Source organism: Protopterus annectens, chromosome 1.part1 (genome assembly GCF_019279795.1).
Source record: "Protopterus annectens isolate FY-2018-M chromosome 1.part1, PAN1.0, whole genome shotgun sequence".
Classification (NCBI taxonomy): Eukaryota; Metazoa; Chordata; order Ceratodontiformes; family Protopteridae; genus Protopterus; species Protopterus annectens.
Genome location: NC_056726.1, coordinates 191253519 through 191279460, shown reverse-complemented (window position 1 = coordinate 191279460; position 25942 = coordinate 191253519). Strand labels below are relative to the sequence as shown.

At 38.8% G+C, this 25942-nt stretch overlaps 1 protein-coding gene across 2 annotated transcripts in view; it reads right to left on the bottom strand.

Annotated features, from left to right (window-relative positions):
• The window catches only part of BCKDHB (branched chain keto acid dehydrogenase E1 subunit beta), a 2914018-nt gene that overhangs the window by 884620 nt on the left and 2003456 nt on the right, over positions 1 to 25942 (bottom strand). For both annotated transcript variants that reach the window (XM_044074074.1, XM_044074065.1), the window contains exon 9: positions 11884 to 11970. In XM_044074074.1, the coding sequence (XP_043930009.1) occupies positions 11884 to 11970 (87 nt within the window). The remainder of the gene's footprint in view (positions 1 to 11883; positions 11971 to 25942) is intronic.

Here is a 25942-nt window from a genome sequence, read left to right as displayed (position 1 = left end):
CATCTCTTACTGTGTGTGTGTGTGTGTGTGTGTGTGTGTGTGTGTGTGTGTGTGTGTGTGTGTGTGTATCTGCACAGTGTTGTCACTGACTCAAAGTAATGGACAATAATTACTGCCTGGAAAAAAAAATGATGCAAAACTATACCTACATTCTTATATACCCCTACCTGTAAAATTATCTAATGCAAGAGGACTGTCAACATATTCCTTTCTCACCTGAAACAGTATATGTTTACTCCACATGCTTACTTACACCTATGACAGGGGCAGCAATATTCAAAGACGTTCAGCACAAATCTTGAAATTTTTTTTGTTTATGAGTAAGACTACCTGCCCAGAAGCTAGATATCTTTATCATCTATGTATAAAACTGTAAAGGAGATCTTCATCCATCTGTCAACTTGCTTTATGTTTTCATCAGCACTTACCACAAGTTCTACATAATCTAACTACAGCAAACCATTTCTACATCTACAAAAGAAGTCTGTTCTCTCTTTCTCCCCTGCTACTGTGACAGCATGCCTTTCAACCTCTTAGCTCATGAAATCTGGACAAAGCCTAAAATAATAGGGGACAAAGGCCCACAAATAGGAACATATTTTAAATACTGCTCTTATAAACTTAGAACGTTGCTAAAATAACAGGATTTGTGTTAGCTTGCATTTTCTGAAGCATATGAAGTCAAACTAAAATCTATGTCATTATTTTGTGATTTCAAACTAAATGATTTGCCAGAAAACCAGAAATTTTGTTAAGAACAGAGGAATGTTTTGTGGAAAAAAAAATCTGGACAGTTGAGAGGTATGACTGTGAGTGCAGGGTTGTAACAGACCTCAACGCCAAATCTTCCTGGGTTAGAAGACCTTGCTAAAGTTGGAGCCCAAAGAGAATGCAGCAATCTGCAAGCTTAATTAAAAAGTACAGCATTAAGGCAAAATCACTTATTCAGAAGTCTCAGCACCACACAGCTCAGCCATAGACCTCCTGGGTAGATAGTCGGCGCTGTCAAGAACTGGTCTCAAAGAAGTCGATGAGGAAGAGAATGACAGTTGCAACTCATCAGGACAGCAACTACAGTATTTACTTATCTATTTGTCATTTGTTATCTTCTTCATTTCCTGAGATCTTTTATTTTAACAAGCTTTTGTAAAACTCATACGGCAATCAGTTAGAATACAATGAAGGCTGAAAAAATGTACTCTTCAAGAAGCACAAATTTTCTGGAGGTGCAATACACATTCTAACAAACTTCTATGTGATAATACGTACTCATTATCACGCCATCTGAAAAACTTCAAAACCTTTAGTAACTGGATGGATGCAAAAACAGCCGAAATGAACAACTAACTAAAGACACAATGAACTAAACTGATACAATAAGTAAAACCTGTGGCTTCAGACATTGTTTCCTACTTACAACAAATGCAACAACATCAACAAAGTTCACAGATCTCAAGAAACCAGTTTTCATCAGTAAAACAATGTAAAAATACATAAATGAAATATCTGAGCTTTTAAACTAATATCCTTTAAAATAATAAAGCAGATACAAAGGAAGAAAAAGTCCTGATATCCTTTGAGCTTAAGTGAAATAGTTAAGTGGCCATAATTTTGGAGGTGACTCTCAGATGTACTTCCACAAAATAAGTTAAAAAAAAAAGCAAGCAAGAATGATAAAACTCCAGAAAACTCACTTCCATGAAATACACATAGAGAAATGATATAAAACATATAATCACACAGCCTACACTGTAAAAGTTACATAGAATTACGGAAGTACTGACGGTACAAAAGGAGAGGGTCCTGGCCATGGCTCAGGTGACCTGTATTCAATCAGAGGTACAGGCTATTATGTAGTATGGCTGGGTAGGACGGACTTCAGGGGCTGATGTCAACACTTACTGAAGGATAGGCAATCACCTGTGAAAGAGGCCAGGCACACTCATACTGCTCAGAGTACATGTATACCACTATGCTGAAGAAGTAGGTGTGAGTGGCAGTAACCACATCTCTCCCATAGCCAGGTAGCTATCATGACTTACCAAGATTTTAGATAGGGGCAGCAAGTAATTGTCTTACACATCATTGTTCTGCCCACCTCTGGGTTACCTGTATGCAAATATAAGAGCGAAAAAGTACCATGTGAATACTATAACTGGCATACTGGGAGGGAAAAAAAGGTTTTCAACAGGAAATGCAGCTGCAAGCTGGCTTATTTGCTACCATCCATGCATAAGCAGATCATGGTAATAAGCTGCTGGATAGTAGCTTTGCCAAGTAAAATCTGTTATGAATATGATTTTACTTACCTTTTTCTTAAAAATAGTTCACTCACCTTTTCTCAGGATATAGAGGTCTGTAAAAGTGCATATGCACAAAGTCATAATTTATTAACAACAAAGCTCACTCAGCTTTTTATGCCAAATAGGCTAATTAGCCTAATAACAGACCCTCCTTTTGTTTCTGGGTTGAAATGGTGCTTCAATATAGCTGATTGGACTGTTTGAGAAAGAAGAGAACAGCCATTTCCCATCGGCCCAAGCTACCTCAGGTGAGTAATATTTGAAGCAACTTGAATGAAAAAATAAAGGCAGTCTTTTGCATGGGTCTCTGGTGGCATGAGCATGGTAGTGGTGGTGGTGGTGGGGGGGGGTTGTAATTTTTTTAAATTAAATAATACTTCAATCTACTACTCTGCTGTGTTGAGCACAGTATTTGACTGTATTCTTTTGCTCAGCAGTGTCACTGCCAGCCAGCCTGCAAGACAGTATGAATGCTTTTTCCATTATTAAATTAATGGTGTGTGCATTTTGTGTGTGTGTGCGTGTGTGTGTGTGTGTGTGTGTGTGTGTGTGTGTGTGTGTGTGTGAGAGAGAGAGAGAGACAGAGTGAGCAATAAGCTGAAATACAATGCTGTAGTCAGTATTTAATCATTTGATCAAACTTAGACAGCTGAGGTGTATAAAGTCATCGAGTAGCTCTAATTGATGGATGTGTGTTGGAGGGCATTAACGGGTTGCACTGTGTATGACAGCAATGAACTGAAATATATTACTGTGGTTACAATTTACTTATATATTCATTTGATCACAGTCAAAAAAGTAGCTATAATTGTCAATACTGGGACAATCCATGAATGAAAGTGGTCTTGCAGGGTTGGTGTGTATTGAGTGGAACAAACTGAACTACATTACTACTGCTATAAATGTTTTTTTTTTTCTTGTTCACAGTCTGACATCTAAGTTGTAGACTGATAATAAAGTGGTTATAACCATTTAATATGTCTGAAATGAACTTTCATTCTCAAAGTAGCTCATACATGCATTCTTACAAGAAAGATTACTGAAGGAAGACTATTAGTATGACCAGTTAATTATGTAAATCTGTAGTAATGGTTTTAAGCTAATCCTGCAGTAATATAGCCATGGCCATTCATGTCTCATACTGCCCCATCTTTGTTGTGAAGTCACCAGTTTACCACTGCACTTGACTCTCTTTGCAAGGGTAATGGACAGGCTAGGCTAGCTGCTCAAGCAGGAACAGATGAGCTAAAGGGCTCTTATTTAGCCTGGAGTTGTCTGGCTTCTAGTCTTGCCCCCACTAAAATAATGGCTCAGCTACATGCAGGTAGGAGAGCTACTAGAGCAAGGTCCTGCAGATGTTGTAATGAAGGCAGTATAACTATAATTAAGCACAACAAAAATACTGAGGTAGGATACAGAAACCTGTGTTGCTCTGCAGCAAAAATCCTACTTGTTATGGAGTCAGATGCACAGTATGTAAAGACAATGTTTATAAGGCAGAAAGAAGATAGCCTTCTGCAAACAACAAAATGCAATGAAACCAAGTAGTGCACCAACTCTGTTGAGCTGTTAATGTAGAAAGCAAAAGAAAACAGTGCAAGTGACTGTATACAGGGCAAAGCACATGCATGTATAAAGAACGCTTCAAAGGAGTCCTACTAGAATGCATGCTGATGCTCATTTTTCTATTACAAGCCATCTGTACTGAATAGGTAGTGACATATCTGCAGATGTAAAAGTAAAACACCACCAAAGTAGAGCATAAGCATGACAACATACACAGCTAAAGATACTCATATCCCCAAATATAATGAGGTTGATTTGGAAGAAACATACAAGAGTGATAGTGTGCCCATACAAGCACCAATAATTAGACAACTGATACCATTAAATGTATGTAAATAATGAAGAGACTAACCACCATCCTTACTCATTTCATTCCTACGGACTACAACTGTTTGCAATACAGATGGGGTTCACCACCCCAAGAAAAATGGGGTCTATATCAGAATCTCAAATGATCACAGTGTCGAATCTGATATTGTCGGCACGTAAACAGCGAAACCGCAGAACATTGAAGAGGTAAATGGAAATCTCTGTAAGAGGAGATTTCTATTTACTTCAGTGTAGTGCAGTCTCGGAGTTGGAATATTTAAGTAGCAGGGGGTGTGGGGGGTGCAGGGGGGCTTGCCCTCCTTCTTAGGACAATTATTAGTTCTGTTTTTTTACTTTATCTAATGTTTTTATTAGATATTCAATGTTACTGGACTTCGATGATATGGTGTCGATCATATCGTATTCGAAGTTCAGTAACTTCGAGTATCTAATATAGACCCGAAAAAAGCATCATTAGTACATATATGATGGCATCATCACACTATCCCTATATGCAGCTGGAACCTGACACCTGTAACAGTAACATAAATATATCTGTTTAATGCCTTAAAAAGCAAGAAAAGAGCACATAACTCCCCTTCTCTGAATCACAAGCAAATCAGCAGGCAGGTACATTACAAGATGATGCACAAATATGCACAGATGCCAGTAGAGATGTGCAAGTTATCCTCAGTTTGCACAAGATGAGGACTATCATGGGTACCGGCTGCCATAGAATACCTTAGTTGTGAAGCTACCACATTAAAAAAAAAAAAAAAATGAAAATCATTCAGATCAGATATGTGTCATCAGATATGAATGCCATAACTCAACCAAAAATGCATTAGAAATCCAACTGCATCCACAATGGATTTTTATTTATACAGTTGTTTCTGACAAGGTATAATAAAGTACAGTTGTGTACCTACCATAAATGTAGATGTTCGAGTGTATTCACTGTTGCAGTCATTACTCTTGGGTTATCCTGCTGGCAGGCTACCCGCAGTCGGCCTGAATTCCAAAGTCCTGGTCCAGCATCGGTTGCTGTCACCTCTTCCGTGACATCAGTGCGCCAGGGGTATAAAAGATACAGCCGACAACATTTTCTTCAGTTTTTCTTGCCCCAGATGTCAGGTGCCCCCAAAAGGGTAGGCTAAAAATGTTTGCAAATAAAAATGCATGCACTAACATAAACATTCCCTTCTTCTACAAGCAAATACACCACATAGGTTGTATAGAATAGAGAAGTGTAGATAAGTCCCAGCAATGATAGGGGGATGGAGGGAGGGTAACCTGGACTACAACAGTGAATACACTCGAACATCTACATTTATGGTAGGTACAAAACTGCACTATATTCATCGTGTTTCACTGTTGCAGTCATTAATCTTGGGTTGAATCCCAAAGCTGAGGTTGGGCGGCTGGGTCTTAATAGGATTAGGAGTGGCTATGAGGCCCTGCAGAACTGCAGTGGCAAAGCCTGCTCTGGATTTAGAGTAAAGAGGTAAGTGGTAGTGCTTGGTAAAAGTGTGCACTGAACTCCAAGTTGCAGCCTCCAAAATTTCCTTGGTTGGTACTCCTCTGAAAAAGGCTGCTGCCCTGGTAGAATGTGGCCTAATATTCTTAGGCACTGATTTGCCATGCTGTGCATAGCAGAAATGAATGCAGTGTCCTATCCATTTTGAAATAGTCTGCTTTGAAATAGCCTTTCCTTGTGATCCTGCAGCGTATGCCACAAAAAGTTGCTCAGTTTTTCTGAAAGCTTTTGTTTTGTCCAAGTAGAAGCGTAGCTGCCTGTGTATGTCCAAAGAGTGCAGAAGTCTCTCCCCTTTATTCTGGGGATTTGGATAAAAAGTTGGTAAATTAATGGTTTGGTTAAGCGCCACACTGGATACTACCTTTGGCATAAATGTTGGGTTTGTCCTTAGAGAAACTCTGCCCAGATGAAAAATGATAAAAGGTTCCACTGCCATTAATGCCTGTAACTCTGAAACTTCTTCCTGAAGTTATTGCTAGGAGCAGAGCAGTTTTCCATGATAAGAGTTTTATCTCAGCTGTATTGGCTGGCTCAAAAGGAGGCAGTGTGAGCTTTTCCAAGACAAAGTTGAGGCCCCAGGTAGGCATCGGTGCTCTCCTTGGGGGTCTTATGTTTTTTGCCCCTCTGAGGTACTGTCTTAGCAGTGGATGAGAGAAAATAGGAGGTTCTGTATTATAATGAGCTGAAATGGCAGAGGCATGGATCTTAATTGATGAGAAAGATAGGCCTTTGTCCAGCATCTCAGTTAGGTATTGTAAAATCTGAGGAATATTTGGAACAAGCGGTTCAAGTCCTTGTACCTGGTTCCAAGCACAGAATCTCTTCCATTTTTCTGCATAAGATTTCCTGGTGCTGGGCCTCCTGGCTTCCAAAATGACATCCATAACTGCTTTAGAGAGAGGTGTGCACTGAGTGGCTATATTATTCGCCATGCAGCCAGATTTAAGGTTCTGAGTTGGCTGTGCAGGATCTGATTGTTTTGTTGGGTCAGAAGATGAGGAATTTGAGGTAAAGTCTAGGCTGGCCCTTGAGACAAGCTCTTTAGGATTGGGTACCAGTGCTGGCGTGGCCGGTCTGGGGCAATCAGAATCATTTTTGGCTTCTCTTGTCTGACTTTTAAGAGTACCTTGGGGAGGAGAGGCAGTGGTGGATAGGCATAAACTGTTAGGGTTTTCCAGCTGAATGATAGCGCATCCACTTTCCATGCTTGTTTGTGATAAGTCCTTGTGCAGAATCTCTGTAGTTGGCAGTTGTGAGGGGAGGCAAAAAGATCTATGTCTGGGCATCCCCATTTCTTTGTTATCATGTGGAAGACTTGTGGATTTAGTTTCCACTCGTGAGGGTCTATGAGGTTTCTGCTTAGTTCATCTGCCAGAGTATTTTTCTTTCCAGGCAGGAATTGTGCCTGCAGATGTATTTGATAGGTCAGTGCTGTGCTCCACAAAGTCATGGCTTGTCTGCAGAGGGGGTAGGAATGTGTGCTCCCTTACTTGTTTATGTACAACATGACTGTAGTATTGTCCGTCTTTAGCAATAGTTGTCCTGGATGTAGTAGATCCTTGAAGGCTGTCAGGGCATTCTGTACAGCTAGCATCTCTTTTTGACTGATATAAAGATGCAGTTGGTCTGTGGGCCACGTGCCCTGTATACATTTTCCCGCCATGTGTGCTCCCAGGCATAATCCAATGCATCTGTTGTTAGTGTCTGCCTGGCTGTGGGTAATGTGAAAGGCTGTCCCTTGTTGTGGTGACAGGCCAGTGCCCACCATCGAAACTCTTGTTGCAGGCAGGAAATGAGAGTAATTATTGTTTCCAGGCTGTGGCCATGTTGAGTCCAAACACTTTTTAGATACCACTGTAGCTTCCTCATATGCAGTCTTGCATATGGAATTAGCAGGATGCCATGTAGCACAAAGCCTGCAGAATTTTTCTTGCAGGTAGCTGGGTCTTTGTTACCATCATTTGAAAGTAATGAGTCAGTTGCCTTTGTTTGTCTGGCGTGAGATAAGCCATCTGGGCAGTTGTATATAAGCTTGCACCCAGGAATGTTATCTCTTGAGAGGGCACTAGTTTTGATTTCTTTTCGTTTACTGTGTACCCTAGGCAAATTAGTAATCTGTTTACAAATGCCAGATGCTTTAGTAGAATGTCCTTGCTCTCTGCTTGAATAAGCCAGTCATCCAAGTAGGGATATATTTGAATTCCTTTTTGTCTGCAAAATGCAATTATTGATGCCAGACATTTTGTGAAGACCCTGGGCGCAGTAGATAATCCAAAGGGCAGTGCAGAGAATTGGTAATGGATTGAGCCAGCTATGAATCTGAGGTATCTTCTGCAAAATTGTCTGATTGGGACATGCAGGTATGCCTCTTTGAGGTCCAAAGTAACTAGCCAAGCCTTCTTGCCCAGCATGGGTAGAAGTTGCTGCAGTGTCAACATTTTGAATTTTGGAACGTCCAGGAAAGTATTTCGAGTAGACATGTCCAGTACTGGTCTCCAAGATTTGCCCTTTCTGGGTACCAAGAAAAGTCTTGAGTAAAATCCTTGCCCCTGCTCTTGCTGTGGTACTTTTTGAATAGCCTCATGTCCATGAGAGCAGAAATTTGTTTTTGTGCCTCTGCGCATTGATTGTGTGGCAGGTCTGGCATACCTTTTGGCCTTGGTAGGGTGTGAAAATGGAACCTGTAACCCTGAGAAACAATATTCAGTACCCATTTGTCCTGGGTGATCATGTGCCAATTTTGTGAGAAAAGTGATAGTTTTCCCCCTAAGGGTGCTGCCAAAAGGTAAGTGCTTGGCACTGGTAGAGGAAAGTCATTGGGACTGTTTCCTATAAGGTTGTGATTTGTCTTCTACGCCTTTGGGGGCTGAAGCACCTCATTGTTTAGGTCTGTATGAGCCTTGGGGCTGAGATCTGCCTCTTGGGCTTCTGTATCTTCCTCTTTGTGGCCTGCCTGACACTGGAAAGGACCAATTTTTAGAAGGCCAGTTCCTGCTAAATCTGAGTGGCTGAACCTGTAAGAAATCCTTTACTGTCTGCATTGATTTTGCTTTATCCTCCATTTTCTTTAACACCTCTTCTGCCTTAACACTAAACAAAGTATCATGCTGTAATGGAGCATTCAATAATTTTGCTTTAACATGATCAGGTAAACTTTGTTCTTTTAACCAAGCATGCCTTCGAATGACAGAACCCTCTAATGAGTCAAAACCACATTGCAAAGTATGCTTTCCCATTTGTTCAGCTGCATGCAATAAGTCCTGCATTTCCTTATTTTCAAGACATTCTGATCTTGTAAGCATTTTCTGTTTTAGCAAAGACATTAGGTATTGTTGATATTTAAGCATGTGAAACTGGCAGTTTAAAGCCCTTACAGCTAAAGTAGCAGAGGTGTAAACTTTTTTCCCCCATCTGTCCAGTGCTCTAGAATCCCTATCAGAGGGAACAGGGTTTTTTGCAGTGGAAGCCTTGACCCCTTTGGGACCCGGAGAAATTGTTTCTGGGTCAGCAGCAGGGTTTTTATAAAGAAATTTATGAGAATCTGGGACCCTGTAATACCTATCTGGCTTAACTAGTGCAGGGGGTAGAGAATCAGGAGACAAACTGGATCCAGAAAATACATCATCAACAATATCTAATACCGGTGGGATAGCAAGGGGGCTGTGTTGAGGCAGTAAAAGAAAGTCTCTGAGCCTTTTCTTGTTTTCTGAATAATCCTGGCTCTCCCAATGGAAATGCTCCCTCATGGTGTGCAGGGTTTCCCAAAAGAGTAATCCTCAGAAGGAGAGGCTGAAGGGATAGATTCTTCAGCATCAGAGTCCTCATAGGGAGGAACAGAATATCCCTGTTCTGAAGAGGAATCAGAGAAAATAGAAACCTGGTCAGAGGAGTCATAGTCACTGTCTTGCCTAGGCCTTTTATCAGGAGGGGGATGGGAACCCCTGATCAAAGTAATTAGGTCCTCGGCCCCATTTTTAAGCATCTGTTTCTTTGGCATGGATGACTGTCCAGGAGAATGCTGTACTTGTTTCTTTGTCTTTAAAGGAGTTTTAGACTTTGCCTTGGCTGCTGAAGTGGTCTTGATAGCAAGCTGTGTAGGTTTGAAAACACCCTCAGAAGCCGATGTCTGCTCAGCGGCTCCTGACCCATCTGAGGGAATAGTTTCCGAAGGCCCAATACCTTGAGTTTCCAGAGGCCTAGTTTTCTCCACGTGGGAGTCGGAGGCGGCCTGTGGCTCTGAGGTAGCGGGTGTCAGGGGCTGCAAAAGAATCCTAGAAGAGGCTTCATCGTCGGTTTTGGACCTCAGATGCCTGTCCTTTTCTTTGTCCTTGCGCTTTTTATGAACTCCGGTCGTCAGTTGTTCCAACGGCATTATATAGTTAAACCTTCGGCCAAAGTAATGTAAAGCAAAATCGAACCGATGCTTAATAGTGCGTTGGTTGAATCTAGCACAAAACCGACAAATAGCAATGTCGTGGTCTGGGCCTAGGCAAGGAATACAGTAAGAATGAAAATCCTTATGAGGTATTTGCTTCCCACAAGAAATACAATTGTTAACTTTTGCTGACATCGGTCTGGAGCAAGAAAAAGTTTCCCCAATAGGGTATTTAGCTTTATTGAAGACTTCGGATCTGAAATTCTATTTCGAAAATCTCAGGAATTGGCCAACCAGCACTTGCGAACTGCTTTTGCTTCGGACACTGCGCGGCAAGAAAGACTGAAGAAAATGGCGTCGGCTGCATCTTTTATACCCCTGGCGCACTGACGTCAGGGAAGAGGCGACAGCAACCGACGCCGGATCAGGACTTTGGAATTCAGGCCGACTGCGGGTAGCTTGCCAGCAGGATAACCCAAGAGTAATGACTGCAACAGTGAAACACGATGAGCATCCCTGTGTGCTTGTTTACCACTGGGTGATGTGTCCTATGTCACCTATACAAATGATGGCGGTTAACCAGGCCAAATCTTTCCTACTGGTATTCTGTGTGGTAATGTAATATACACAATGTGACTGGAACATGTACTGCACTTCAGAGTCTGTGCTGTTTTCACTGTGGCAAGTATTATACTGTATGTATTATTATGTTGTGTGTGGCTCTGCCATATGAGTGCTGCTGTCACGATACATAGGTTTATTCCAGACATTGCCGCTTTTCCAGTGCTTACCTGTCTTGGATTCAGCACGTACTTGGGGGGATGGGCTGTTTCTCTTCATCCTTCATCACTGATTACTGCTATCACTCTCACTTGTAGCCAAAGGTTGCTGTGGTGCTGATGGCTGGAGTGGGAACAGATGTGTGGACACAGCACATTCCGACAGCCTCATGTCAATTATGTTATACAGTGCAGCATGCATTAGAAAAATCTTGCTAACCTTGTCGGGAAAGCAGTGTAGAGCCCAATCTGATGTGTCAGAACATCTAAAGTATGCACTGAGTAGCCTCTATACATGTTCCACAGATGCACACCTCTGCTAATGAAAAACATTACAGCTACGTTCCACTTATTAATGTCCATGTAGCATTGGTGTGACAAGTCACAGTTCAAGTTGGAATCTTACATCACATGCAATGCAATATATGGCATTTTTTAGGGTAGTTACTACATATCAGGCAAACATACAATGATTTATGTATTACTACATACTTTGATTCTTGTACGTATCAACTAGATGTGTCTTTGGAAAATCACCATATTAAAAGTGGCAGTAGAAATCACACTTGCAGTTCTCCTAACTTTTTTTTTGAGATGTAATTGCTATAGACTCTAATGGACTTAATGGGTTGCATATTGCTAAGACAACTACCAAAGCAACCAGGAAAAGCATGGAAACCAACTAGTTATCAACATATTTCTCTTCATATGAAGAACAGAACAAATGCTACAGTGCCAAATGATAAACGACTTCATACTGGTAATGTTAACGAACTTTGTAACAAAACATAGCTATTTTTTTCTATATAAAAACAAACACAAGAAACTACAGTTTAAGAAGAAAAGTTATCCAGATTCTAATCATAATTTGCCATGATCAATGCACACTCATCTTAGCAGAATACTGGTTTACACCACCGGGAAATGAACTTCTTGCATTTATTTTTGTCAGTGTTCCATTTTGTTTTTATAAAATAATACAAAACTAAGCCAACTTTTACGATGCTTGCTTACCTGTACCACTGTACTGATTTCAGCAGCAAACCCTCCAGTAATCGGGGCTTCATGACTAATCAGAAGTCTACCAGTTTTGGCTACAGACTGAAAGAGATGAAAAACGATTAGGCTACTGGAAGTATCCCCTAATCTAAATGCATCACTTTGAAAGGCAGGAGTTCCAGCTGCAAAATATTAATAAAATGTAATTTTGAAAACACAGTACCATATATAGTCAACTACTGTCTAACTGATACAATAACCTTATTTTATGAATCTTAATCACCAATTCATTTAACAATGTTTCCCTAACCTCATGCCCTATAGACTGCCTGCTTTTTTTTTCCTGTACCTACTTGCTGCAGTCCAGCCTAGAATGACCACCTGCCAGGTACAGCATCCTTTTCCAGTAAGAATTTACATCTCATAGGATAGACAGAAGCTTCTGCTGTGGGAGAAAGTGAGGTACAAACAGAGAGAGAGCAGCAGTCATGTATTCTGTTTTCAGAGATGTTTTTACCAAGTAGCCTGTATCACCGAAGACATACAAGTAATATATGGATCTGGAGATGCTGCTTTACATATATATGCTCCTAAAGGCTTCCACTCAGATTCCTGTAAATTCCTGTAAAGAGATTTTTTTTCCAGCTATACAAGAACTTGCTCATCCTCAAGTGCAGTAGGAGGAGAGGGAGACAGGTGGCATCACCAAAGCAGTTTAACCCACATTCTCCTCAAACATCTGACAACCAGTCAGTCTCATTCATTCAGCTAGCCTTCTAACATCTAAGTATCTAGTGAACTTTGAGTCACTAACACAGGCAGACATCTTGCCACTATGGCAGAGAGCTAACCACAGATGACAGCAGTAGTACAGAGAAATGCTTTTGCAAACACAGGGATAGCTTCAAGTGCATAACAGTCTTAACAAATAAATATTTAGTAAAATCATTTGCCTGATAGGATAAAGGCTACACCTTTATTACTATGAACAATAACACCCTGTTTAATAGACACGTGATTATTTGACCCCCAAACATCTAAAACCTTGAGAGGTTGACATACCAAATGTTACACAACACAAAAATATTTTTTTTGCAGGGGGCAAGCCCACCTGCAACCCCCAAACTATATATTTATCATTCAGAATGTAGACAATTAAGAATATAGATATTCAGTACAGCAGTATCAGAAAGTAGACAGGTCAGAATGAAACAGAGGAATGGGTTGGTATTAGTGTAGAGTGTGTTTGTGCAAGTGTCAGTGGGTTAGGGTTAGAGTAAGGGGACAGCTTTAGTGTTGGGTATGCCTGAGCCTGTCTTGTGCAGTGTTAGTGTTATGGAAAGGGTCATTCTCAGGTGAAATGCAGGATTCCATTTAGAGGTAGAGGCAGAGATAGGGTCAGTGCCAACAGACATTAATGTTCACTAACTCAAATCTTACCCTTGCCCCTAATCCCATACATTACCTTAGGAAAGCCCGTTCTGTAACACTATTACTACTTAGACAAACTAAGTCCTATTGCATTGATATGGTTTACTTCTTTATGTTAGTGTATTTTTAGTGTAAACTGATCACAGAAGTAGGGTTTTGGGCCTGCTTTTTTATTTAATGTAGGTTTGGGTGCTTTTATTTGCATTTTGAGTGTCTGTATTTTGATGTGAATACATTATGAACTGCCTGTATTTAGTGCCTCTATTGTGAGTGCTTATATATATGTATGTATGTATATATAAATACAAACATGCATGAGCACAAACACATATAAATATGCACATATAATATCTGAGATCATCCAAACATAAAGGAAGAGGGACTCACCTTCTCCAAGTCTAACTGCTATTACAAGATGCTCACAACTTTACAGTGATGACATTCTGACAGGATGTCAATGTAAAGGCATATTCTAGAAAGTATCCGGTTTGGGAATATCAGGGTTGCTTCTCTGCTGTTTGCAGATGAAGATGATATTGTCTTCCTAGCTTCAAGGGACTGTGATCTCAAATATGTATTGGATCCATGGATAAGCATTAAGAAAATGGGAAGAATATCCGTACCTCCAAATCAAAGATCATGGTTCTGTTCAGAAAAAGTGTGACTTGCTCTCTCCATATGGAGGTATCCAGGTATCTTTAAGTCTTGTTCACAAATAACAGTAGAGGGGACCAGAGGAACAGAACAATAGCAGTGGAACTACAGGCATTTTACCAGACTGTGGTGGTGAATTCAGAGAATATAATTTTCAATTTCCTGGTCAGTCTATGTGCCCATTTTCAACAATGTTCATGAGGATTTGGTAGTAGATTTAAGGGTGAGATCCCACATACAAGCAGCAGAAATCACGTTCATTTGCTAGGTACTCGTGTTCACTTTCCCTAATACAGAAGAGAGCTTGCGAACCTAGAACAACAATGGAGTAAGACTACTGCTCTTCCACGCTGAGAAGGTTTTGGCACCATGTAAGGAAAAACCCTGTGCACCTCTCACAGGAGGTATACTGCCCTCTGGCAGGAGGTTATGGGGCAGACAAAGGACATCTTGGAGGGACATTTCTTGACTTTTCTTGGAAAACCTGGGGGGGGGGTCTCAGAAGATGAATTTGAGATTGTTGCTGGGGATACGAAAAGATGACCCACCCTGTTCCCCTTGCTGCCCCCTCCCCCATTCTCATGTGGACAAGTGGTTTACAGGATGACGGTGACTATAAGTATACAATTTATAATGAAATTATGAATTCAAATAGCCAGCCTGCTCTAGTAATTCCATTCCAGTCGCACATCAATATAAGCAAGTCCAAGGCTGACATGGAGGCATAGCTTTTGATCTTTCTTGTCTTAAAAAAAAAATCATCAGGAACACATGTAAAAGACTGACATTATTCACTCAGTTGACAAACAAAGATGATTTATATTACATGCATTTTTTTGTGAAGAACAGGAAGTTTAAATGTAATAGCTTAAATTATTTAATGACTACATCTTCCTGTTTTGTCACAACATCCCATATTTACAAGACACATTGAAATTATGAAGCAAAATTACAGAGGTCTGACAGGTATGTATGAAGGAAGTTGGATTTCTTTGATCTTGCAATGGTGAAGAAACATTAGCACTGACTGGCACTTGTATGGACCTAGTGATTGTAGGTGGCAGCCTTCTGATGCCTGCTTTTGTCTTCAAGAAGATAACCTAACTTCAGTGAAACACATTATACATGTGCACCAGCATTTTCTCAGAATGGGACACTTTTAATCTCTTTTATCATTTTATTCGTCCTTTTAATTACAGTTCTTACTGACTGTTTACCTCTTGTAATAGAAGTCATTAAGTGTGCTTGTGAAGAGGTTAAACTCTACACCAAAGACCATGCTATAGGCATTTACAGACCAGTTTAAGAGAGAGTGGAACAAATATTTGCCTCAGCTGCTGTTTGCTTACAGACAAGTACCATAGGAATCAATGTTTCACCCTTCCAGTTGCTATATGGGCATAGGTGAGGGGACATTTAGATTTGATTTGTGATGAGTGGATGGGTGTGTGTGAATCCTACAAGGAGTCTGTTGTGGCATATGTCTTAAACCACGGGACAAAACACAGGGGAGTTCATGGGCCTGGCCCAGAAGAACCTGGCAGGAGGCCAACAGCAGAAAAACGTCTGGTATGATAAGAATTGATGAGCAGTGGAGTGGATATTGAACTTCTGCAGCCTGTAAGGAATGGTCACTAAAGGTGTGCATTCTCTCAGCAGTCACATGGTGAACATTCAGAGTTCCATATCACAACAGTTTTTATTTATTTATTTTTTTGTTAGTTTAGTTTAGTCAGGGAGAACAGGGAAAAATGTCAGCAGAGAATGATGGCAAGCTGACAAAGAACCAGTTGGCCAAGGTGTGCGATGCCAAAGGACTGGTGTATGCCAACCTGACTAAAGAGGAAAAGATTTCAGCCTTAATCACAGCTACAACACAGACCAGCAACCAGGGGTATAACCAGTCTGGTGATGGGAATTTGCAGCCCTCAGAAACAGGAAAGTTCACCTTTTCGTCAGAAAACTTAAAAGTCCAGATGGAGTTAAACAGACTTGAACTGGAGGCCAAATGTTTGGAACTAGAATCATCAGACTGAGCCAAGCAAAACAGGTGGAATTAGAATCAGCAGAGGGACAGCGGCATTTGGAGGCTGAAGAAAATGAGAAGCAGCTTCAACATTAGAGGGAGATGTTGATTCTTTGCCAGGGTCATGGAGGTAATGGGGAAGGGAATAACCGTACCCCAGAAGCAATAAAGGTCAGTAAATTTCTTCCACAGTTTACAGAGGGTGATAATTTTGATAATTTTATTCATATATTTGAAAGGGTATGCAAACAGTACAATGCTGAACGGTAAAACTATAACTACAGTTTCTAAACTGTCTGATATGGATTGTTTAAACTATGACAAAGTCAAGAAATGTGTACTTGAATGTTTTAAGTTAACACCTGAATCTTAGAGAAAAAAGTTTTGTGAGCATAAATGCAAGGCAGATGAAAGTGTGTGTGATTATACTGCTGAGTTAAGGACTTACTTTCATAGATGGGTGAGTGGGTGTCAGGTCACCACTTCTGAAGAGCTCGTAGACCTTTTGGTAAGGGAACAAACCCTTAGCACTTTGCCTGAGGACATGAGAATCTGGTTGGCAGACAGAGTACAACTCTACAGATGAGCTGGGGAAAAAGGGGGCTGTCTACTTAGCAAGCGGGTCATCACTGCACAAGAAAGGGATACCTAGTGCTGCACATGGATATAAGGGAACCAACAATGGGAAGCCTAAACCACCCCAAAACAGTTTGCCAGTAACAGGGGAAGCCACTAGTTCAGGTACACAGCCAGGATCAAGGGTTACATGTAACCTGTGGGGCCATGTAGCATATATATGTCCATAGAGGCAAGGCAATATTTGCCACATCTGCTGTTTGCTTACAGAGAGGTACCCCAGGAATCCACAAGTTTCACCCTTTGAGTTGCTGTATGGGCACAGGGTAAGGGGACCTTTAGATTTGAAGGAGTCTGTTGTGCCATATGTCCTAAACCTCAGGACAAGGCTCAGTGAACTAATGGGCTTGGCTGAGGACAACCTGGCAGGAGTCCAACAGCAAAGAAATATCTGGTATCAAAAGAATGCTCAAGCCAGAGAGTATGCTGTGGGGCAACAGGTGATGGTTCTCATTTCTGTCAGACAAAATAAGCTACAGGCAGCTTGGAAGAGACCCTTCAAAGTGGTAAGGAAGGTCAGTGATGTTAACTATATAGAAGAACTGCTAGTTAGGAGGCAGGGGCATAAATTGTACCATGCTATCATGATAGGGAGGCCTTTGTGCTCAGTACTTGCAGTTGGAGGCAGGAGGAGTCTGAGAGGAATCTCTGGCTACAGTGAGCCAGGCAGCAAAATCACAAGTTATTATGGTGGAGCCTAGGGTTGCAGGCATAAGATACGACAATGCAGCATTGTAGAGGGGTCAATGATGCCAAGGCAGATGGGATCTCACGACAGGGTAAGGGATAATGTATTCCCAGATAGGCTCATTCCTCTCAAGCAATGCCTCTCAAGGGGCACTTGAAAAACTAGCTTGAATCTTTACAGTGTGAGATGTGTGGCGATAGGAGGCACTGCCAGCCATGCCAGGAGAAATAGAGCAGTAGATTTGTAACATATGCCACCACAGCTAGCTGGAATTTTGCAAATAATTATATGTTATTTGTATATCAAACTGATTTTACAGATTTGTGCTGAAAATGTATTTGTAAGGTTTGCTTGTGTTAAAATGTATCAACAGTGCACCCTGTTGGAAGGAAAAGAAATGTACATGCATTATTGTAATTGTTTAAACACATACATTGTAACAGCGTGCACTAGAAGTAAAGAGGTTAATCTTAATCCAACCTGACTTTGCAAAATATTCTTGAAATTAAATTACTTTATGGGTTAAGCCATAAAGATGTTATCTCACAGTTGTGAATAGAGCCAGAGATGCAGTGCCTATGCTAAAGAATAGTTAGTAGCTCCTATAGGAAGAGTGACATGGTATGACTTTCAGCAGCTGCACCACATCTGAGCAGTGCTCTGTCTGTGTGTATGGCAACACATAGGTGCTAAAAATCTTAGTAGTTTCTAGTGATGGAGGATAGTGTGGGAAACAGAGTAAAATGAGCAGACATGCGTAATGTCATTCTGTACAGAAACAATGTTTTAACATTAGAGGAGACTGAAGTCTCAGTAGCATTCTGCATTCTGTCTTGGGTCTGACAACAAGGACCAGTCACCCATCCTGCCTTGCTCTATTCAGTAAGAAGGAACAGTAATTCTTTTAGTTAATCAGGAATAGATAGGGAGATTGGCTACTGTTTTTCTATAACAGTGTGAAACTTCCCATCATTGTTATTTTTAATATTGCCTGTGACTGAAACTCTGGTGTTTACTGTGAATAGATATTTAGTATTTTCTTGCTCTTTTATTATTTATTAAATAAATTTAAACTTTTCACTGTGGCTGGTCCTTTTTTATGAAAATATTTAAGCTTTGAGAATATATGCATATATTTATTTAGTGACAACACTAATCACTATTAAAAGCCTTGCCGTTTGGTCAACATTATATCTGCATTAATACCAATTTCACTCAGTATAATTGGGTACCCTTGTGACAGCCTTAAAGTAGTTGGCAGGGGTTCAAGTGGCAGTGATAACTACCTTATAGTCTGGGCAGAAGGGGGCACAGCAGGTGAATCTGTGCCAGCCTCTCCCAGGTGTGTGTGTGTGTGTGTGTGTGTGTGTGTGTGTGTGTGTGTGTGTGCAATTCAAATCTCAAAGAGAGAGTGTGTCACAGCTGCTTGCAGCAGGGACACAAAGCACTGGTTTCACAGAGAGGGTGTGGGAGGACTTAGCTTGGAACTCCAGCTAAGGACTCATCTCTGAACTGTGCCAGTGTGAAGTCTTATTGGGGGTCTGGACAGATATAGAGAGGAACCAGCCCCTGGACTAAGCGTGTTCCCTACGTGCTCTTAAGGGAAACTGTGCTCGATTCAGAAAGGTCTGCACTTTGAAATATTGAGTGTATCCATTTGTATTCCAAGGGAACATCCCGTGTCAGTGGTGAGGATTCAGGCTCCTCAATTACTGTCCCAGTGTGGGGACATCACAGTGCTCTCCCTGAAGAACTGGAGAAGGATTTGAACATTGTCTTCTGCTTTGTTTTGTTCAGCCCCTGTGCTGAAGATGCTTTATATTTAGTCTTCTATCACCTGGCTAGTCTGTTTGCCTTCTGTACATAATTATATTTTGTTATGCAGGATAGAAGGTATTTTGTGTGACAAAATATTTTACAGCACTAATATAAACTGTGAATGTGAAATGGCTCAGAGATTAAGGTATTGAAGTATACAGCATACAAGTCCTGAAGGTAAGTCCTATACCCTAATGCATTTATTCACAGACAGTAATACTAAGGTAATGCATGAAATAAAATAAAACATAAAAATAAAATCATTACAAAAGTATGACTGATACTGTGAACTAAAATTATGTACATGGTTAATTTCTCTACCTTTCACCCATGCGTTCTGGGTCCTGGTTAATTAATTGCTGCTTGTCCAACCACAACGTTTGAGAAAATGCTGGAAATTTGCCCTAAAATTTTTAACATATTCCAGTCATAGAACAGGTTTTGTTAAACAATTATGTCTAAATTAAGCACATCTTTGTTAGTGGTTATTATCTCTTATGAATTTTGCCAGTTATATGCTTAGTAAAGAAAGGTCTACATATGAATTTTCTAAGTAAAACTTTTTTTTTTGTACTTCAAGCTGAACCTGGTATTCTAACTCCACCTGTGTCTGTATAGTTTGGGCAGTCAGTCTAATTTTAAAAGTCCCAAGTTATCTGACTTTGTTAAAGTTGAAATAAACCTGAATATCTATTTATTTAAATAATAATGGGTGTCTGTTTATCTCTGTTTTATTTATATTAAGCATCTTTGACAATATTAAATGTTAATGCTTTGTACCTAATAATCAATCTTGAAGATCTAGTCTGTATGGATACCAACTGATAAGATGGTGTTTTTCCGTTAGACTGTTAAACCAATAAGAAAGACCATTATATGTTCCAGTTCTAGCATTTTTATAACATTAGTGTTTTCAGTATATCCCACCGATTTCTTTAATGTTTTGGACTTATAGATAAAATTCTTTAAAATGGTTTAAATAATATTTACACATTTAGAATTCAGTGGAAAGGGAATATACAAATGTATATCATTAATTAATAACAGCATTTTACTATCTACAATGCTTCACTTATGATTTGATATTCTAAACGTTTTAAGGTTACATAATGGATATATAATACTATCCATTTTTAGCATACTTTGCAACCAACCAAAATGCTACTATTCTGAATATAGATGTTGCATCATAAAATTCTACAGATGGAAGCCTCAGCTCCCAATTTTCCCACGATCCAAAATTATGTTAAAAATCAATTCTACATTTATTTGAATATCAAAGGAAATTTCTAAATATGTTATTTAATTTTTAATGTGTGGTTTACTTGGCATTATGGTTGGAGTTTGAATTATATTTAAGACGTTTGACAATATAATTTTTTGTTGAGTTGAAATTATTTTAAATGTAAAATGTATCTTATTTCAATTATAAGTTATATATTTTTAAATGTTAATAATAGGAGTGATGCTATCCTGCCTTTTAATTAATGTACTGCCTAATATTTTGTTTTATACTTCCAGTTACATTTAAATGTATATTTATATATAAATTATTAAAGAATTTACAGTCAGCTGTGAATACATCAGACAACAGTTCACTCCCATATTAAGGATGTTAAGGTAATAAAAGTGTATGATGCTGTGTAAACTCCCTTTAGCTCAGCTGTTACGCTAGCAGGGGGAGTGGAACTGAAGCATTGACAAGTACAGTACCAATAACAGTATGCATCTGGTTATTACAGGGTGCCCTAGTGGGTGACCCAGTGTTTCATTACCATTCCTTTCATGAATGGCATTATTTGCATGCATTCTCCATTTATGGAGTATAATGCCTATACAACAAGACAGACAATGTACAATGTCTTACACCCTGCTGTATACTTTTTTTTTTTAAAGAAGCATAAGTGGTTTGTTTGCCAATCAATCGCATACTAAGCCAGCTCCATGGCACATAACATTCATGAATAATGCCTTATATTTTCAGCATTACAATTACTTTCTGGAATCTTTAACAGATATCATTTGATTTGATCTCATCAAAATGTTTATCTGTTTGCTAATCTAGACAGGCCTTATGATGATACCACATAAGTCAAATATTACCTTTTCTAGAACTATTGCTATTTTGTGATCTAAAAGAAGATAGCTTTTCATTTTGGACTTTTAGTCATATTTTAACTTGAAGATAATCTCCTATTTCTATACTGAACCACTCTTTAAATTATGTATATTTCACCACACACGAATGAACCGTCCAGTATTGTTAATCTACTGAACTTATAGTCAATATAAAAGTGTGAACATTGTGAATAGACAATGGAAAATAAAACACTTACATGAATCAATCTCTGTACTCAAATCAGTCAAAATACATATTCTATCAATAATGTTTGAGTTCCAAAGATATTATCATTAGTGAAAAGTAATGAATCTATGTCCACAAAAAACAACTAAATCTTTAAATTCAATAGTGTTATCCAGTGTGTCAAAATCATGGATGACAGTCTAAAGTCTTTTTAGAATAAGATTTTATTTTATCTCAATACAATTAAAATAATCACCTAGAATACGGATAAAGTTGCTGCACGTCTATCACTATACATTTGAACTTAGCTAGCTCCAAGTCATGGAATCAAGTACACACTGGCTAGCATAAGGAGGCAGTTTTGATATTCAATAAATACCACTGCAGACATTCCTTGTGTGTCATTATATAAAAATACAACTTTAGGCATAGTATCTTTATTATTCCACAAAACTGTAGTTCCCCCTCTTCCTTTCTTCAGAAGGGGGATTTACTAAAATTGTGTAATCTATGAAACCATATTTTGCATACCTTTCCCAATAAATGGTTTTCTTGTAAGAATGCAGTCTCCACCTTAATAACTAAGATAGTCTGTCAAAGAGTATTTCTATAAAACTTTTCAGGATATAAATTGCATGATATATAGCAAAGCATTTTTAGTTATTCTTGTATGCGATAAAGATAAAAAGTAAACATACTTTCTTTTTTCTTTTTAGCATTAAGAAACGTAGGTATTATAATGCAAAAAGAGAAAAACTTTAGACAAAAGGTTGTTTAAGTTAATAGGCTGTAATCCTGGATTGATTAGGTGGGGGATGGGCTGCAAAAGTACACAGATTATAATATATTTAGGGCTGATTTGTTTACTCTTACTTTTGTATAAATTAATATCTGGATTAAGATGCTTGTTTTAATCTATTAAATTTTAAGTGTAAACAAGTAAATAAGAGATAACTGATTATAATTAAAAGTTTTCCTTTAGAAATACATGTTTCAGCTTGCCTTTAAAAGCATGCAGCTGAGGACCACATTTTTCTCTCTTACATTTCCATGGAGGCAAGCTGATTATAAGGCAATAAAAAGCCTATGCTCTACTTCTTCAAGGCTAAAAGCTAATGTTTTCTAAAAGCATGCAAGTTGTTTTTCACATCTGGGAGGGGGAATAAAGATAAAAAAAGAACAAATACCAATTAGTTTAAGTAAACGATAAAGCAATAACAAGTGTCTTAGCATGGATAACCCCAATTTTAGGTTAGTTAAGGTCTATATTTAAAGCTGTAAATTTGGGACAACTGTTCCTATTAGGAGGGTTCAGTTTTGTTATTTGAGGATGTGCATAGCTTTGTGTGTTTATATCTAGTTAACAGGTTCTGGGATATGTTTTTTTCGTTTGTTTGAGGGGTTTCATTAAAACAAAAAGTCTTGTAAAATGTGATATAAGGTCCAATACTGATGATAGGAACAATGTATAAAGGATTGGCCTCCCAAACATTAGTGGGTGCATGTATCACAAAGGCTGGCAACAGACATTTAAAAAGCTGTAATTTATAATGACTTTGCATCATAATGATGACATATTTCCATATTATCTTAGAATATGAATGGCTTCACAGGTATAGATAAAAAAAAGAAAGAATATATAATTATATTAAAAAATGCAGAGTGCAAATAGCAATTCTACAGCAGACACATTTGGAAAGAAGTCAGAATATGAATTTGATAAAGAAATGATTTCAGGATGGATATTCAGCAGAATATCAGGGACAAAGGAAAAGAGGAATACTTATATTAATTGCCAGAGGAGCTCAAACAGTGACAGAAGATAAAAATGGCAGACTTGTGGTAATAAGGGGCGACTGGCAAGGGATGAAGATTATACTGGCATGCATTTATATTCCACCTACAACTGCTATTATGGAGTTTAAAAACATTAGGGAGAAACAATTTGCTTTTGGTAGTAAATATTACCTGCATGTCATGAATGGAATTTGATTTGCAACAATCAGGATGCAGCCAGAGGGCCTAGAAGGGAAAATGTAATAAAACAGGGAAGATTTCTGAAGGAGTTTATGAAAATATATTTTATGGAAGATGTGAATTCAGTAGTACAATCATGGAGAGAATTTACATATTACTCCTCATGTTACAATAACTAGGTTAGACTAGACAGAAATTATATTTCACAGGAACAAGTGCATTTAATTGAGAACTTTGACACACATCCAATATCTATATCAGATCTTGTGCCAATAATTACTAAAATAAAAATGCAGGGTAATGAAGTAAAGATGAAACACTGGTTCTTCTCTGCCTACTTGTAAAAAGAGAAGAACTTAATGAACGGGTAGTACTAATTATTCACAGTTATTAGGGAAGATGGAAAATACTCCAGAAGTTATAGCCTGTGAGTAGGATAAAAATGAAAGTGGAGTTTAAAAATAGAGCAGAAATAAAAGAAAGAGAGATCTGGTTAAGAAGCAACAATTATTATTTAGAAGAGATGTGACTGCAGACTGATAAAAGAAAAATAAGGGGGTACCTGGATAATATGCACTGGTTTAGAAATATTGCTGTTAAGCAACCGTTTTTTGATAAAACCTCCAGAGCACAAAAATGTTTGGCAAAATGACTTATACAACAGAAAGGAGAAAGGGTTGCTGCCAAACTTAGGCAGCCAATAACAAGAATAAATAACCAGATATCATGTAAAGGTATTAGGGATATTTTGGAAATTTTATGAAAATTTGTATAAAGCAGAGAAGTGGGGAAATCAAGAAAAAACATAAATGGAAATATTTATGGAAAACTTAAATATGCCAAGGTTAGAGATAGAGGAGGCTCAGAATTTAACAGTTAAGACAGGTGGAGAGGAGACAAAATTGGTGATTTATAACCAATCTGCAGGAAAGTCTTCAAGAACACATGGTATTCCAGTGGAAGTTTGGAAGCAAAGAGGGAAGAAAGTGATAAAGATCTGGAAGGTTTGGTTTAACAGTGTTTTAAAAAGAGGGCAAGCACCGACATCTTGGAAAAATGCTGCGGTGGCTGTAATACTTAATGATGGCAAAGATCCATCAGATCCAGCTTCATATAGGCTCATTTCAATTTTAAACCACGATCATAAAGTGTTTATGTATATAATGGCTAAAAGAATGGCAAAGGTGTTGACAAAATTGAAGGTATCTATTAGTGTGGTTTTATGGAGGGGAAGGCAAACATTTGACAACATTGACAGAACAATGAAGAGCCAAAGGAAAGAAAAATGTAAGAAAATACCATGTTTGTGGGTACTGAGGTAAAGCTTTTAACAGAGTAAGCCGGAATTTTCTGAGTAGGGCCATTGAAACCTTTGCATTTCCTGAGACAATAATAATAAGGTTAATTAGGAGAGCATAGAAGGGCTTGAGACAAAAATCAAAGTGGGAAGGTTCCTCTCTGATAAGTTCTGCCTGAACAGAGGAACCAGACAGTAGTGTCCTCTTTCCCCTGTGTTATTTGCATTATATTTTGAACCACTGGCAAAGAAAATAAGGGACTCAGAAATTCAAGAATACAGTTGGTATGGTATTCAAGAAAAGCTGTTTTTATTTGCAGGTGATGATATTTTGTACCTGATGAAACCAGAAAAGGACATCTCGTGTCTATGGAATATTCTGAGACTTTTTTTCGGGATATAAAATTAATGAAGCTAAAACAAAGGCTATAGCTGTGAAGTATGTACCTGCCCATGAAATGGTTTACGGGAACATGATAAAATGAAGTATTTAGGAGTATGGGTTAAAAAGGATGTTGTTTTGGCACCTAATGATATGTGGGAATAGACTAAACAAAAGATAATACAAAAACTGTAAAACGGGATCGCTTGCTTATGGATTTGGACAGCAAGATGCAAGCAGTAAAATGATTTTACTCCTTTTAGTTTTATACAACGGTCAGGCACATTTTTTTACAGCCAGAGAAGTTGTGGATAGAAATTAATAAAGACTTGAAGAATTTTATCTGGGAGGGCAAGAGTCAAGACTGATAAGTTGATCTTTCCAATAGAACAATGAGGTTTGGGACTACCTGATTTGTAGATATTTCAGCACTATGCAGTTAAGGCTCATACATAAAATGCGCAGAAAGCTACAATTCAACATGGGAAGGGATAATGATGATGAAGCAGAGGAAATTCAAGAAATAAGGAAAGAGTGGGATTTTGGATGTAGATCCTTAAGGAGAACAATAACAATCACACACAATATTATATTCATACAGTAGCAGAAAGTATCCTAAGAACTAGGCTAACCCGGGAATAGAGAAAGGAGATTCTGAGGATACAGATGACTGCAATTAGGGGTACAGAGAATAGGCAACAAGGAGCTGGAATTTACGTCAGGAAGCTGGCAAAGGAGCCAATGTACTGGAAACAAATAATTAGAGAAGGAAAGGTGGCAGAATGGGAAGAGGCCAAGAAGACATTTAGACTGCAGGCTAGAGATTGCCTTCCCTATCAAGGACTGATACCACAGTATAG